Source organism: Aphidius gifuensis, linkage group LG1, assembly GCF_014905175.1.
Source record: "Aphidius gifuensis isolate YNYX2018 linkage group LG1, ASM1490517v1, whole genome shotgun sequence".
Taxonomy (NCBI): Eukaryota; Metazoa; Arthropoda; class Insecta; order Hymenoptera; family Braconidae; genus Aphidius; species Aphidius gifuensis.
Genome location: NC_057788.1, coordinates 5,585,583 through 5,602,323, shown reverse-complemented (window position 1 = coordinate 5,602,323; position 16,741 = coordinate 5,585,583). Strand labels below are relative to the sequence as shown.

The window sequence follows — 16,741 nt, the reverse complement described above, 5'->3', positions numbered from 1 at the left end:
ATTAATTCCCCTCCTTTTATATGTTAAAGAGTACAAACTTTGCTCAATTATAACGATAAAAAAAAGAAAAAAAAAAAAACAATAGAGATAAAAAAAAAACGTCAGATAAACGACAAAATTTATTCAATTCAATATCAGCTTAAATTTATAACACAATGACAAAAATAAAAATAAAAAAACAAATGTCCTTTTTTGTTTTTTAATCTCGTCAAGTGTCAGAGAAATACCTGTTCATAAAATCAATGATAAAGACAATGATAAAAAAAAGATATTAATCTTACAAAATGATATTGAATTTATTTATCAGATATAAGATTATTGTATTAGTCTTATCATTCTGTAGATATGCGGATATTTACGAGTATATAAATATTAATTTGATTTAGTTTAATAATTTTATTAATAATTTAATAAATCAAACTAACATCGATGAATTAACATGTGAATATATTGACGAAAAACTGCTAAGTCCAGCTTTCAATTCACCTTACAAAAAGATGGTATGGGCTGGTAAAAAAACTAAATATTGTTTAAAAGCACCATGGATGGAACAGGGTGAAGGTTTTTATAACTTTAAAACACGTCCTGATGATGTTTGGGTTGTCACTAATACAAGATCAGGTAAAATTAATTTTTTATAAATTTTATTATTGAATAATAGGTAAATAATAATTGAGTTTTAAAAAAATATATTTAGGAACAACTGTTACTCAAGAAATGATTTGGCTTCTTCAAAATAATTTGGACTATGAAACAGCAAAAAAATTCAATTTGTTTAATAGATTTCCAGAAGTTGTGTGAGTTCAAAAAAAATATAAGTATAAGACTTATAAGATTTATAATAAAGTTTTTTTTTAAAAATATAATTATTGTTGGTTTTTTTTTTTTTTTTTTTCGAGTTTGATGATGTAATAATAATAATAATAATAATTTTTTAGAGCAAGTTTGTATCCAAAAATGTGGAAAGGTGCTGAAGTTGTTATTCAAGATCAAAATGATAATAAAAAATTTAAACTTATAAAGTGTGATGATAATAAAACTTCATATGAATTTTTTTCAACATTGCCATCACCAAGACTATTTAAAACACATGTTCCATTGAGTCTTCATGGAGACATACTTGACAGTGGTTGCAAGGTAATTTAATTTTATTTTTTAAATAATATTTTAGCAATTTAATAAATATATATAAATAATTAAATTTTTTCATTAACAGATAGTTTATATTGCAAGAAATCCAAAAGATAGACTTGTCTCTGGTTATCATTTTGAAACTTCTGGAGATAAACCGTTCTTTCATGGTGACATTACTCGTTATTGGAATTTTTTTAAAAATAATCTGAGTATGATAAATTACAATGTATAATATACAATAAATATATTTAATAAGTATATCAATAAGGATTAATAATTATTTTTATTTACAGTTCCATATACTCCATATTTTGAACATGTTAAAGAGGCCTGGGCTTTGAAAGATCATCCTAATTTATTATTTTTGTTCTTCGAGGAATTGCGAGCAGTTAGTGATAATTTTAATTGACACTTATAAATAATGTATGAAATTTAAAAAATAAATTTTTTTTCAGGATTTACGTGGTACTATTAATAAAGTTGCTGATTTTTTGGGAAAAAAATATACGGAAAAAGATATTGATGAGCTGGCAAATCATCTTGATATTGATAATTTTCGTAAAAATAAAATGGTCAATGATTTAAAAGGATTTAGCAAAGTAAAAAGTGTTTTTATCGGAAAAGGATTAGTCGGTGGATGGAAAGAACAAATACCACCTGAAGTAGAAGCTGAAATTGACGAGTGGATTGCTGAAAATCTTAAAGATAGTGATCTTACTTTTTCAGTTATTTAAATAACCGCACGTCTATGGAATCATTATTATTAATATAAAATGTAGCCCACAAGTTTGAATGACAAAGGCATGTATCAATTAATTAAATAAATAAATAAATAAATAAATAAATAAATGAAAAATTATTTTACACAATTTATTGTTACTTGTTCAAGAACAAAATCATAATGAATAATTATTAATAATAAATAACAATAGTTTTTTTTTGTAATTTAAATAATAAAAATCATCTAAAAAATATTTTCAAGATAAATAAAGTTACAGTGTATTTTTGAATTCAAATTTGTCGCGGTCATTATATGCGGCCATTTTATTAAGTCGGTAAGCTAGATTACAATTATTTTTTTTTATTAAAAAAAAAAAAAAATCATTTGCTCCATACTTCGTGTACATCCCTCTAAAATAATAATAAAAAAAAAAAAAAAAAAAATATTACATCGACATTCGTCAAATACACTTTCGTAAACGGCCCAGGGTCATAATTATTTTCACCAAAAGTTGGAGCAAATACTGATATCAAGGTAAATTAATTAATTATTATCCAACCGAGTGGTTTTTAAATATATAATTTATATCAGTTTACAAATATATTATGTAACCATTTGTCATTTACTTTTTTTGGTTAGATATAATTTTGGATATTCTAATGATTCATTTAAATTATGACAATGATAATGTTTATGTATTGTTAAAAATTGATTGTTCAAAAAGAAATTGTTATTCAAGTAATTATTCAATGTAAAATAATATTTTTATTATGACCTTGTTTCAGATGACATCAGGACCTATTCCAAAACCAGTGTTGAGAGGTTTTCTTGCTAGAAATATTAAATTTCATCTTGTGGGTGCTGTGTTAAGCAGTTGTTCTGCTGGATTGGCTTTCAAACTTTTATATTGTGATCCACGAAAACGTCGTCATGATGAATTCTACGCGTAAATAATTTTATTGATCAATTATTTAAATAACTTCATTTTTAAAATATAACATTATTCTAATTTTAATATGTTTTTTTGTTTGTTTATTTTCATAGAACTTATGATGCTGAAAAGCAACTCAAAATCATGAATGAAGCTGGTCTTATGCAGTCTTGTCCAATTTAAAAAAGAAATGAAAAACAAAAACAAATATTTCAATCTTATACAACAACTTTATCATGTAGAGATGAAATAGATAATTAAGTTGTATATTGTTGAGGAATCATAACAAATAGCTAAATATTAATTAATATAAAATACAAATTCTTCAACGACATTTGGATTGTTTACTTGTTTTTTTTTAAAAATCACCTTCAAAAAATTATTTTACCTATCATCAAATTGAATAAACAATAACAATTAAATTCTTATGTTAAATAAATTTAATTCAAAAATTAAATTATCAACAATTATCCAATCTAATATTAATAAAACATAAAAAATATAAAATATTATTTTAACAATCGAAAAGCTTTATAATAGAAATGATTTTTCGATAAAATTTTTCGATTGTTTATTAACACTCAATTGTTATTAATAATTATATTAACAATATAATAATTATTGTAAAAAAAAAAATAATTATAATAGAGGTTAAATAGTATTATTAATTATCACTAGATGTCGCATAACCGTACCCCAGCGTGCCCCGCGCGATTGATTTGCGCATGTCAATTTTGTGCATTGCAAATGGCGACTTCTTGTTATTGTTCATGGCGTTTTATGACTTGTCCCTTTATACTGCCGATTATGACAAGTTTTTTAGTGACTATCAAAACAAAGTGTGTATTGTGTATGGATTAACTATTTTACATTCAATTAATTGGATAACACAAGTGTCAAAGTGTCGTGTTAACAGACAAACGTAAGGATTAATAATAAACGGATGAAGAACGAGTTAGCAATACCCCGCAATCCCAAAGTGTCGATGTGTTAGTTTGTGTATGTGTGTGTGTATTAAGAGCAAAAAAAAGAAAAAAAATTTATAAAAAATTGAAATATAATTATTTATCAAAATATAAAACAAAAAACAAAAATGAAATGGGGTAAATTTTCATATTATCTTTACTCCTAATTCATAGGATAACACAAATATGTCATCTATATTTATTTATTTTTATTTTTTTTAATCATTTTTTTTTTTTTTTTCGATTGAGTTTTTTTTTTTTTTTTATGTGTGTGTGTTTGTGTATGTGTTTGTACTTGATATTTTGGTGATTATTTTTTTGAAAAAAAGTTGATAATTTTTATGGAATTATTTAGGTGTATTTGAATTTTCAATGAATTAAAATTGGAGTAGATTGAGGCAATGTATTGTGAAGTTGACGGAGCAATCGTGATTCGTGAGCATGCTTGAGCCCACTTCACGTTCACCTCCCCCGACTTACAAAATGGTGGCCCCCCAATGTCCAACAATTATTATTTATTATATTTACATATAACAATATAATATTTTATTGTTTTCTTATAACTTTATTATTATTTTTATGTATTATTAATTTTTTTATTGCAATATATTAATGCATTTGCATTACATCAAATGTATAACCTTATTTTTTTATTAAAAATATTTTATAATTTTCCCCTTTTTCTCTGATCAATCCCCCCCCTCCCTCTTTTAACGTCATATAGTGTCGCTGGAAACGAAGCCGCCTTACTGGTCCGTCCCCAAACTGTTAATTTCTCAATATATCATATTAAAATTCAACAATTGTTATTGTTATTATAGTTTTATTTTTTTTTTATTATTTATTTTATCACCCCTTTAATTTTTATTCTATTTATTTTATTCATTTTTTTATATTAACTATTTTATTTTTTTGAATTATTTTGGCTAAAATTTATTTATATTTTTTAAAACATTCTCGTTTTTTCCTGGACATTTATCGGTAATTTTCGGAATTATTTACTGGAATATTGGCATTAAATATAACCTAGAGTTTTCTGGCGTTTTTTAATCAGTGTTTTTATCATTTTTTTTTTTTGATTGTTTTTGTTGACTTTATTATTATATTTTTATTTGTGTACAGTTGGATTATTTATTTATTTTAATTATAGTGTTTTTATGCATTTGTTTAGAAAAGAGTGTATTGTTGGTTAGTTAATTGTTTTAAATTAATTTTTTCTTTTTTTTTTTTGTTGATTTTTTTTTTTGTTTTTCTTTTGCTTGTAACATGCAAGGGTCTCTCTTTGTTGACCTGTATGTTCGACATTTTATTTTATTTTTTTTGACTTGTATACTTGGGATGTGTTTTGTGGAGTTATAAAGTGTAATAAAATAATAAAGTTTGTGTTATCAGTGATACAAAGATTTTAATGTGAGTTTTATAATTTTTTTTGAATATAGAGAACGAATAATTTGAGAGTATAGCCTGTGGAGTTTGGGACTGTCGGCTTGGGACCAGTGGACAGATATTCCATCAGGGAAAACAATTAAATTTATACCCTGTGACGTCCCCAGGCTCCCCGGGTAGTTATGTGATCAATGATTGGTAAGATATTGGTTCAAATAAATATTGTGTACATATTATAAAAAAATAAAAAAAAAATAATGACCATCAATTGAATTAATTAACTTGGTGGGTTTTTTTTTTTGGTGTTTTTGTTTCATGATGATTATTTTGATGCAGTCATGGCGGCAGATAGTGATGGTGATCTTATTGAGACGGTGGTAACCTGTGAAGGTGATTTAGGTGATCCAGAATTTCCACACAAGTTCAAGGTCATTGTTGATCGTTTAAAATATTTACTATCAAAAGGTACTTAATTATATTTTAATTTAATTCAACATTTTTTTTTGACGTTTGAATGGTGTTAATGTTATTGTTTATATTTGTTTTGTTTTTATTTAAATAGAAAAAGGTGAAGGATTAAAAGTAAACAAAGTAGAACCATGGAATTCAGTGCGAGTGACATTTTCAATACCTCGAGAAGCTGCATTAAGATTAAGAGAATTGGCAAGCGAAGGTTCACCAACACTCACACAACTTGGTATTTTATCAGTTCAAGTAGAAGGAGATCAGGTAAATATTCAATTTATTTGATCAAGACAGTAATGATTGTTTTTTATTAATAATTTTTAATTTTTAAATTTGAGTTAAATGATGAAATTAATAAATTATATATTTTTACAAAGGTGATATCATTAAGAATCGCTGGTCGATTTGGCGGTGAAGCACAAGAAATTGTACTTCATACTGGGCCCACACAAGAGGGTCAAAAATCAACACGTGATACATCAAATGGTGCATCATCAAGTGATAATAGTGATACAATAGGTCTTGGTAATCCAGGACCAAGTAATCCTCTTAATAGTATAATAAATTCATCATTAACATCACAATTATCAACGTCATCAGATCAAACAAATGATAAAAATCCGCAATTTCGTTCACCAAATGTGGTTGCTCCAACAGACTGTGATCCAATACCTTCATTTTTAACAAAACAAATTCAACCACAAACAAATACTTCTGGTATATCAATAAATCAACAATCAACAAATGCAAGATTTCCATTTACAAGTATGGCACATGCTGCCCAAACAATTCATAGTAGAGAAACACAATCAAGTACTGCTAAAAATACAGGACAATTTAAACATACACAACCACCACCGCCTTATCCAAGTACAGAAACATCACAATCAATATTATCATCATCATCATCATCATCATCAACAACAACTACAACGACAGCAGCAACAACAATACAACAATATAAAACATCAAACAATATATCAATGCCATCAACAAGCACACCAGTTGGTAATCAAGTTGCATTATCAAGTCCATTACTTGTTAATTTATTACAAAATGATGGTGGTAATACACATCAAAATGTATCTGGCCAAAAAATGCAACCACCATCAATTGTTGATAATAATATATTAAATCGTATTAAACCAACTAAAAAACCTAATGCAAGAAGGAAAGATACATTAAATTCAATTGATTCACCACCAAATTTAGATGCAATACGTACTGAAGATTTAATTGGTGGTACAACAATACAATCAGCATTTGCAACTGTTAATGTTAATCAACCTTCAACACTTCCACAAGGAAATTCACAAGTTCAACAAGTACAAAAATTCCCAGTTAGAAATGAAATATCATATAGACCAAGAGAATTATCTGTACAAAATCAAAGGACGCCAATAAATGGACAAACACAAATTAGAACACAAAATCAACGTCAACAAATTTTAATTCAACAACAGCAACCACAACAGCAGCAGCAACAACAACAACAACAACAGCAACAGCAACAACAAATATTAACATTACAAACGCAAAATGTTTCACAATCAAGTTCACAAATTGTTACAAATAATCCTAGTAATACACAAACAATTGCAACAACATTAACTGTTGCACAACAAAGATTAGGATATTTAAATAATCAAAGAACTTCAACACCACCGCCTTATCCTCGACAAGGAACATCACAAAATACCCAATTACCACAACAACAGCAACAGCAGCAGCAATACCAGCAACAACAACAGCAGCAGCAACAACAACAACAACAACAGCAACAACAATCACCTACATTAAATGTGCAACAACAACTTCATCATAATCAAGTGAAAAATATAAATGTTAATACAAGCCAGAGTAATGACTTTCGATATGGTCAAAGTCAGAATATGCTGAGTAGAAATTATCAAGGTTCATCAACAAGTGCAAATGGGACCAACTGGAATCCAAATAGCAGTAGTAGTAGTAGTAGTAATAGTAGTAATAGTTGTAGTAATAACAGCAGCAGTAGTAGTTCTATTCCACAAAAAATGCCCAGTCAATCCCTTCCAGGTGCCTTTCAACGTACTAATAATAATATTTTAACAACAAATACAATATCAACAACAACAATGACAGCAACAACAACAACAACAACAGCAACATCATCATCATCTTCATCAACAACAACAATTGATAATAATTTATTATTATCAAATAGTTTATCGAAAAATGATAAAACAATACAAGATATTAAAAAAGAAGAAGAAGAAAAACGTGAACCTGAATATACATCAAGAGGTAAAGTGCGTCAATTTTTAATAAATCCATTGACAGGACATTTAGAACCAATGCCAAGTGAAAGTTCTGATTCAGAGCCAGAAAGTGCTGTTGATAATCAGGATGATTTTTTTTCATTTCCCTCGCCGTCCAATGATCGATCAAACTCAATATTCTCAGACGATGATGCCGACAGTAATATCTCAAGGCGTAATGACACAACAAATACCGATCAATCAGATTCGGAAACAACAGGAAAATCGACGGGCAGCGAGGGAAGCTTAAAGCATAGAAATATTAAAACATCAAGAGATAGTCCAATGCCTGGTGAAAAAATTAAATTACGTTTAAAATTAGAAAAATCAGAGCCAATACCATCAGCATACAAAGTTGATGTTTCATTTGTAAATACACCACAAATTAGAAAAGCTGATAAAACAATTAATAAAATTTTTACACAACAAATTAGTGGTAGTGGTGGTGTTACTGCAGGTATTGGTGGTACTGGTGCTAGTAGTGGTTTTGTTGGTGGTAATAGTGATGGTGGTAATAATAATAATAGTAATATTGGTGGTGGTAATTGTAGTGCAAGTGGTATTACAACAACTGGTATGACAACAATTGGTGGTAATAATAGTGGTGGTGGTGGTAGTGGTGGTGATGAACCAAGAGTACCACCACTTCATATATCATTAAGAGGTAGAAATGCATCAGTTGTACATATTAGAAAAAAAGAAAAGAAAAATATAAGAGATGATGATGTTAATCCAGCAAATCCGGGAAATATAAAAAGACGTGGAAAATTGAAAAAAATAAAAGAAATAACTGATGGTAATAAATTATTACAAAAGAAAACAATTAATATGATTGTTGCTAGTTCAACAACAAGTAAAAATTTACTTGTTAATTCAATTGTTAATAGTGCAAGTGGTGGTGGTGGTGGTAACAGTAATAGTAGTAGTAGTTCTAGTAGTTCTAGTAGTAGCAGCAGCAGTAGCAGTAGTAGTTCTAGTAGCAGTAGTAGCAGTAGTAGTAGTTCTAGTAGTAGTAGTAGCAGCAGTGGTAGTAATAGTGGAAAAATTCATAATTCAACCCAAGGAATTGTGAGTAAATCAAATGCCTTAAAACAAGAAAATACAGTGGTAGATGGAACAAGATTAGGTATTGTAATGAAACCATCATCAAGTAAACCAAGTGATGTTGATGATATTCCATTGAATAGTAGAATACCTTCGCCTTTAAAACAACAAAAGTCTGGAACAATATCACAGATACCAAATAGCCAAGTAGTAACATCTTTAATACAAAAACAACCACCAGTTGAGACTGAAATACAAAATCATATAAACGAGCATAAAATTGGTGGAGGTAATATTTATATTTTTATTATTATTATTGATTGATTGATTGTTTGATTAATTAATTAATTTTTTTGTTATATTTAATTACAGGTAAAACGAAAAGAAGAGATTCAAAAAAGAAATCAGAATCAGGTGAAGGTATGCATCGTGAACAAAATTTATTGTCTGGTGGTAGAATTTTAGACAATCAAATTAAATGGAGAAAGTTGGGTTATAAAGGTGAACCAGTTCAACCAATTAAAAAATCCGAATCACATTCAAATGATTCAAGTATATTAAATAAAAAAGTTGAAGTACGTCGTACAAGTGATAGTGATATTGGTAAATCAACAACATTAGAAAAATCTAATACAATAAATACATCAACATCATCGTCATCATCATCATTACGTGTTACCGAAGTAAATGGTGTACGTAAAGATATATTAAATCAAGAAAAACGTCGTAGATTGAGTTTAGTAGATGAAAAAGATTTTCACTCAACAGAATCTCAAAATACAGATACAACAACACTACAACAATCAACAACTGGTATAACAATAAATTCAAATACTTGTGATAATGAAAATACAACAACAACAACACCACCAATAACAACAATTAAAAAATCATTATCATTAGTTAATCAAATATCTGTTAAAACTGATAATAAATTAACAATTCAAAATATAAATGAATTATCATCAAAAAATATACAAATAATAAATAAATTAATTCCAATTAAAACTAAAATTGATAATGATGGAAAAACAACAATAATAACAACAACAAAAGCTCAAGTTTTGCAAAAAATTAAAAATAATAATTTGCCTAAGACTGAAATTTTAAAACATAAAATTGATAATTCAAGCCATAATAAAAAAATTGTACAAAATCATGATATTAAAACAGTAGTTGATAGAACAACAAATATAACAACAAAAAATGAACAAAAAACCGATAATAATATGTTAAAAACATCAGTACAAAATTTACCAATATCAAGTTCAATTGATAGTAATAAAAAAACACGTGTAGATACATTAATTTCAAATAAAGATTGTAATTTAACGAGTGATGAAAAAAGTGAAAATATAAGTGATATTGTTGGTGTAAAACATACATGTGTTAAATTAATTGAAACAATTGGAATTGATTCAACAAGTGATTCGAGAGTTAGTAATAGTAATGTTGGTAATGGTGGTAAAGACTCTGGTGGTGGTGAAGACTCTGGTATTGAGTCAATGGACGCTTTAAGTGAAAAATCACCAAATCAAGGTGAATCACCACTTCATAGACCAATTACTGAATCTGTTGGTCAAACTTCTGCTAATAAAATTATAACACAAATTGATTTACCATTACAAAACACAAGTAACAAGAACAACGTGCCTTCTACGACAAGTGATATGTGTTCAAATGTTAATTCGGAAATTTTAAAACCCGGTGATTATGATTCAAAAATATTGTGTCCAGTTACTAATTTTCTTGATACAAATAAAAGTCATGAAGAAAAAAGTCCAGGTTAGTTATAATTTAAATTTTTTTTATCTATTTTATTTATTTATTTTTTTAAAATTAATTAAATTAAAACTTTTTAAAATATTTATTACAGAGCCAAAGTGCAAAACCAGTGAACCAGTATCATCAGATGTTACAGAAAAAATTGACAATGAAAATTTAAATCAATCAATTTTAAAAGAAAGCATTATAACTCCTTCAGATGAATTAATAATTCCTGATAATATAGATGCGACGATAGTGACTGAAAGTGTCATTTGTGATAGAAAATTATTAGATATGAGTTATAAAGAAACTGATGATAATGTTGTAAATAAAACAAATAAATCTTTACTACAAAATGAAATCGAAAAACAAATAGAGCCCGTAAAATCTCAGCAGCCATTGACAGAAATAAAAACAGATAAAAATTATGAAATTAAAGAAAAAGAAGTCATTAAAAATGATGATACTTTAACAACGTCAATAATTGATGACAATAAAAAAACGATTGAACCACCTGAAAAATTGCCCGAAGTAATAAAACTCGAGGCCAAAGAATTGGAAAATAAAGAATCATTTTTATTATCATCATCATCATCAACGTCATTATCATCATCATTATTATCTGCTTCTCCTCTACCGCCTTGTTTACCTTCTTCTTCGTCTCCTCCTCCTCTACTGCCTCTTTCTTCTTCTTCTTCTGTATCTCATGCTGCAGATATTACAGATGATAATAATAAACAAAAAGCTAATAATCATCTTCCTGAAATAATTGATGAAGAAAAAGAATCTAAAATAATTGATGCAATAGAAAAAAAAGTTGAAATTGAAATACAAGCTAAAGCTGAAGTTCCTATTCAATTAAAAATTGAAAAAGAAACTACACCACCATCATTAAACAATGATAATATTAAAAATGAAATAAAGACTGAAGTAACTCCAAATGATACGAGGCAAATTTCAGATAATTTGACAAATGAAAAAAAAACAGAAATTATAAAAATTGAGTCAACATCAGTTGTGGAAGAAAAAGAATTAGTCAAACCATCATTAACAACGGTGAAAAAAATTGTTGAGCCTGTTACTTTATCAACAATAAATGAAACATCTGAACAATTGTCAGTAACGAAAAAAGAATTGCCCAAACCAATATCAACAACTGTAAAAGATAATGTTAAATCATCACCAATAGCTACAACAAAAGAAATAGTAAAAACTTCAACAATTGTGAAAAAAGAATCAGATGAAAATTCATCACCAATTGTAACTGAAACTGTTGAACAAAAACCAACAATTGTTAAAGAAGTTATTAAACCAACATCACCAATAATAGAAAAAATTGATACAACTGCTGTAGAAAAAATTGTTGAAACAACTAAACTACCATTAAATGAAACAATAAAACCATTAACAACAATAATTAAAGAAGAAATTAAACCAGTAATAACAACAAACGTAGTTGTTGAAAAATCATCATCAGTAGAAGAAAAAATTAAACCAACATTAATAGTAGCAATGAATATTGTAGATGAAAAAATTAAAACAAAAGAACCAACAATAAAAACTGAAGAACGATTAGTAAAAAAACTAGATAAAATTATAAAAACAGAAGATACAATAACAATAATAAATGTTGATGATACAGATAAAAAAAATACAAAAATTGGAATAAAACGTGAATTAAAAAATGATGAATTAAATAAAAAATCAACAATTATTGAAAAAAAAGAAAAAGAAACAGATATAATAAGTGTTCCATCACCTATTCCTGATGATCCACAACCAATTAGAATAACACCACCATTATATACATATTCAAATCCAGTTGTATTAAATCGTGATGATACACCAAGTCCAGCTGCTCAAAATATTGACATTGAAATAACTGAAGTTGATAATATAAAACGTAAAAGAAGAAGAAAACAAGAACTTGAAGGACGTCATGATATTTGTCTTGATGATAATGATGATTCACATTTTGTTGAAAGATTAAATCCAATAAATTCTGATGAATATGTTAAAAGATCACAAAAATCATTATTAGAACAGTTATTAATTGAAATACCAAATGATAATATTGAAAAAAGATCATTACGAACGAGATCACAAAGATTAAATAGTCCTGATATTAAAACACCAAAATGTAGTCCACATGGTACTGCAAGTTGTAAAATTAATGAAGAAAGACGTAGTATATCACCATTTGCTAAAGCAAGTCCAAAACTTGGTATGCCAAAATTATCACCAAATACAACTGGTACAACTGTATTAAAAATTGGTAAAAGAAAAAGACAAGAAAGTGAGAGTTCAATTGCATCAAGTACTGCTGATGATACACAATCACGACCAGGAAAAAGAAAATGTTCTGAAAATGCTGCTGAACTTATTAAGGCTTGTATGGGTGTTGAAGAAGGAAGTCATATGAAAAAACATATTGGTAGTAAAGAAGAGCAAACAAAAAAAACTTATAATATTTTGACCAAAGCAAAAAAAGGTTTGTTTATTATTATAATTATTTTATAGGTATATTTAATAATCATTTAAAAGTTTAGATTATTAATTTTTTTAATTTTAATCTTTTAACAGTACCAGGTCCACTTTTGGTTGATTTTGAATCATCAGATGATGAACCTGTCATTGATATATCATCAAAAAATAAAATGAGACTAACAGAAGAAACAACAGCAGCTTCATCACCAAAACTCAAAGATCAAAAGTATGAATTATTTATAAATTTTAATAATTAATATAATGTTCAACAAATTAATTAATTAATTATTTTTTTCAGAGCTTCATTGAGTACACCTGTGACAGGAAGTCAATTAAACTCTAGCAATGTATCAAATTTTAATGTTTCAAATCGAGTCCATAGAGAGGGAAGATTATTAACAACAAAACAACCAGGTAATGTTAATGCATTATCAATTGTTAAAGAAAGATTACGTGGTACATCAGTGTCAAGTAATGAATCAGTTGGTGAAGTTACAACAAGAAGATCAGTTAGACAAAGTACTGTTTCACCATTAGCAACACCAGCAAGCAATACAAGAGGTGCATCTAGATCAATGGAAGATGTCAATAGAAGAAAAACACGAAGTGGTGCTGGTGAGTAATTTATAAATATTCTAATATCTTTTTTAAATTATAAAATTCAGTAGTGATTGATGTGTGTGTTTTTAAATTTACTTTTATTTTTATTTTTTTTAGTTTTTTTTAAATTTAATAAATAAACCAAAAAAAAAAACATTGTACAGTGGAATCGTTGTTTTAGTGACAGCAGAGACAGCTGAACAGGCGAAACGAAGACGAATATCACGAGAAAATAAATGACCTTCGGGAAGCGACCTTGACAGTGATTAGCTACCGTCGCAGGTCAAGGCCAAATACTTATGGTTTTTATGTCAAATCTCGATGGTTCATTGAATTGCCATGTGGCTGGACCCCACCTGGTAAATATCCGTATGTGTTTAGAAAAAAAAGAAAATAATTATTTTTAAAAAACCCTTGACCTTAAAGAAACAATTAAAATTTAAAGAAAATTCAAACAAAGTTATAGTATCCAAAAATTATATAAATAATAAACAAATGAAATTACGCACAAGTTAATATTCATTTGAAAAAAAAAAACAAATTAAGACTATGAAGAAAAAGAAATGTAAAAATAATAAATAAAAAATATATATTTATATTTAATTAGATTTGAAATATAATCATTAAATATATTTTTTTTTAATTTTATTTTCTTTTTCTTTCATATTAATCTTAATTACGTGACTCAAGTTCAACTAAAAAAGAAAAAAAAAAATAAAATAATGCAAAAATTGTATTTTTCATTTAATTTAATTTATTTGTTTTTTTTTTTTCTTTTTTCAATACTCTGAGAAAATACATATGAAACGTGGCAATAAAATTAAAAAATTAAATTTAAAAAAATATAAAATTATAAATCAGATGAAAATAAAAATAATTATGGCCGTGCAACTACTTGATTGCATGATAGATTTTTTTTTATTTGTATAAAAAAATTAGTAATTAAAATGAAAGTGAGCATGACTGTCTAAGTAACTGTCAAAAAAAATAGATTTTTAAAAATTGATTAAAAAAAAAAAACAATCATGATGACTGGTGATCTATTGAAGATTGCTACCGAAAGATTTTGTCCGTTTTATCACAAATGTCTATTTATTTCTATCTGTTTTTTTGTTTATACCAATTTGTAGTATATTTGTTTATCCATCTAATCGTATATTTATATAGATAGATATATACTTTTGTTGTTAAATAATATTGAAAATAAATTTTTGTTTTTTCTTTTTTCCTCATAATATATTATATTCTAAAAAGTGACTGTTATTTAAAAAAATATTCTTGTGCGTAAATATTTTTCTGTCAATAATTATTAACTAATAATGTCATAAGTTTTGCAATTAACTCAACAAAATCTTTCGTCTCGATGCTTTAAATGTGGAAAAAAGCAAAGATAAATAAAAAAATGTCTGTCGGGTTTAGGGTTATAATTTATATAAAAAAAAAAAAAAAAAACTAATAATGTTTTATTCTATTTATATTGAAGAAAAAATAAAATTAATTAAAAAATTTTTGACATCAAAAAATTGTGCATAAATATACAAATGATATAAAAAAAAAAAAAAAAAAATTAAAAACAAAATGAATACAATGTTAATTTGATAAGTAATATATGAATAAATATATTTTGTAAATAATTTCTTGTAAAGATTAAATAAGCACTTCTTATTGTACATATAAAATGAAAAAAAAAAAAAAGAAAAAAAAAAACACATGTGTTTAAATTTTTATTAAACTGAAAAAAGGATAAAAAAAAATATTTTTTTTTTTCTAGTGCTTAGTTCAAAAAGAAAATTCATTGTGCAACTTTACTGTCATTTTCATTTAGTTTTTTCATTCTTCATTGTATTCGTAAAATTATCTTTATTGTCATCTTCCTCTCTAGCACACATCAAATTTAAAAATAAATAAAAATATAATTATATACAACAAGAATCTAGTTTTGTATTGTGTATAAAAAAAGAAATTTAAAAAAACAAAAAAAAAAATCATTAACATTGTAAATTATACATTATAAAAGAATTGTTCTTAACTATCGGCTATAGCCATCCAAAAAAAAAAATATTAATTCGTTTGATATTTGCGTTTTTATAAAATGCTCAACAACAAACAATTCAAAGAAAAGCAATCGTTAATTTAAGAAAATATTTAGTTGATTTCACATATCCGTGTTTTTTTTTTCTTCATCACAATATAAAATTGTTAATTGATTTTTTACACGAGAAATTTGATTAATCAATTTCAGGCACTGACGGGCAAAAACAAAAATATGACAAAAATAAAAAAAATAGCATGTAAAAACTATCAAGTCAAGTTAATCAATGTTTTCTTTAATTTTTGTCTTTGTTTTTCTATATACAGCAATATAAATTATATATGAGATCCTAAATGTTTTTTGCTTTGTTTTTTATTTGTTTAAGTATATAATTATTTTTTAAAACAATCAAATAATTATATTATATTGTATATAGCTTCTATATTTTATTCAATTTAATCGATAAATATTGTACATAAAAAAAAAGAAAGAAAAAAAAAAAAAAAGCAATGGATTTATTGATCATATAAACAAAATCAAGTGCAAAATTTCAAAAATTAAATAATTAATTTTTCCTTTGTTCTTGTTTCTGTTGTTGTTGTTGTTTTTTTTTTTTTTTTTTCTAATTATTTCAACAGAAATTTAATATTTAATAGCAATTAATTTTTGACTTGAAAAAGTTTAATGGTAAAAAAAAAACAATTATAAAAATGCAAATAGCATTGTCATTTTCAATGTAAAATATTCCGTTTGACATTAATTAAATAGACTAGTACCATCCTATGTTATGATATCATTATTATTATGTTAATATTAATTAATAACAATTGTATAGTTATATACATAGAGTAAATTCTTCATGTGTAAATATTCAACAATAATTATCACATAAGTGTAATTTAAGCTGCTCAT

General features: G+C 26.2%; 2 protein-coding genes across 8 annotated transcripts; both read left to right on the top strand.

The window, feature by feature from the left end:
* The first annotated feature begins 355 nt into the window (after positions 1 to 355).
* Positions 356 to 1,934, top strand: LOC122861185 (sulfotransferase 1C4-like). The gene is made up of 6 exons (XM_044165406.1): positions 356 to 621; positions 698 to 797; positions 939 to 1,137; positions 1,217 to 1,343; positions 1,428 to 1,522; positions 1,590 to 1,934. The coding sequence occupies exons 1-6, from the start codon at positions 498 to 500 to the stop codon at positions 1,866 to 1,868; spliced, it is 924 nt and encodes a 307-aa protein (XP_044021341.1). The 5' UTR covers positions 356 to 497; the 3' UTR covers positions 1,869 to 1,934.
* A 1,577-nt stretch (positions 1,935 to 3,511) lies between these two features.
* On the top strand, positions 3,512 to 16,067 carry LOC122861183 (serine-rich adhesin for platelets-like). 7 transcript variants are annotated; one of them, XM_044165400.1, is made up of 10 exons: positions 3,517 to 3,708; positions 5,191 to 5,335; positions 5,474 to 5,602; positions 5,700 to 5,866; positions 5,980 to 9,232; positions 9,316 to 10,728; positions 10,820 to 13,201; positions 13,294 to 13,423; positions 13,496 to 13,812; positions 13,979 to 16,067. In XM_044165400.1, the coding sequence occupies exons 2-10, from the start codon at positions 5,329 to 5,331 to the stop codon at positions 14,035 to 14,037; spliced, it is 7,857 nt and encodes a 2,618-aa protein (XP_044021335.1). In that variant the 5' UTR covers positions 3,517 to 3,708; positions 5,191 to 5,328; the 3' UTR covers positions 14,038 to 16,067. The 7 variants fall into 7 exon arrangements, with proteins under 7 accessions (XP_044021340.1, XP_044021335.1, XP_044021334.1 ...); XM_044165399.1 differs by having other exon boundaries at positions 3,517 to 3,889; XM_044165404.1 differs by having other exon boundaries at positions 3,517 to 3,889; positions 13,915 to 14,030.
* The last annotated feature ends 674 nt before the right edge of the window (positions 16,068 to 16,741 follow it).

Excerpts from the sequence above, each read along its gene's own strand:
- LOC122861185 (XM_044165406.1), top strand. The coding sequence starts at position 498 with ATGGTATGGGCTGGTAAAAAAACTAAATATTGTTTAAAAGCACCATGG. Across the intron at positions 622-697 it reads TGTCACTAATACAAGATCAG|GAACAACTGTTACTCAAGAA; the intron begins GTAAAATTAATT and ends AAATATATTTAG. Across the intron at positions 1,138-1,216 it reads TACTTGACAGTGGTTGCAAG|ATAGTTTATATTGCAAGAAA; the intron begins GTAATTTAATTT and ends TTTCATTAACAG.
- LOC122861183 (XM_044165400.1), top strand. Across the intron at positions 9,233-9,315 it reads CGAGCATAAAATTGGTGGAG|GTAAAACGAAAAGAAGAGAT; the intron begins GTAATATTTATA and ends ATTTAATTACAG. Across the intron at positions 13,202-13,293 it reads TTTGACCAAAGCAAAAAAAG|TACCAGGTCCACTTTTGGTT; the intron begins GTTTGTTTATTA and ends ATCTTTTAACAG.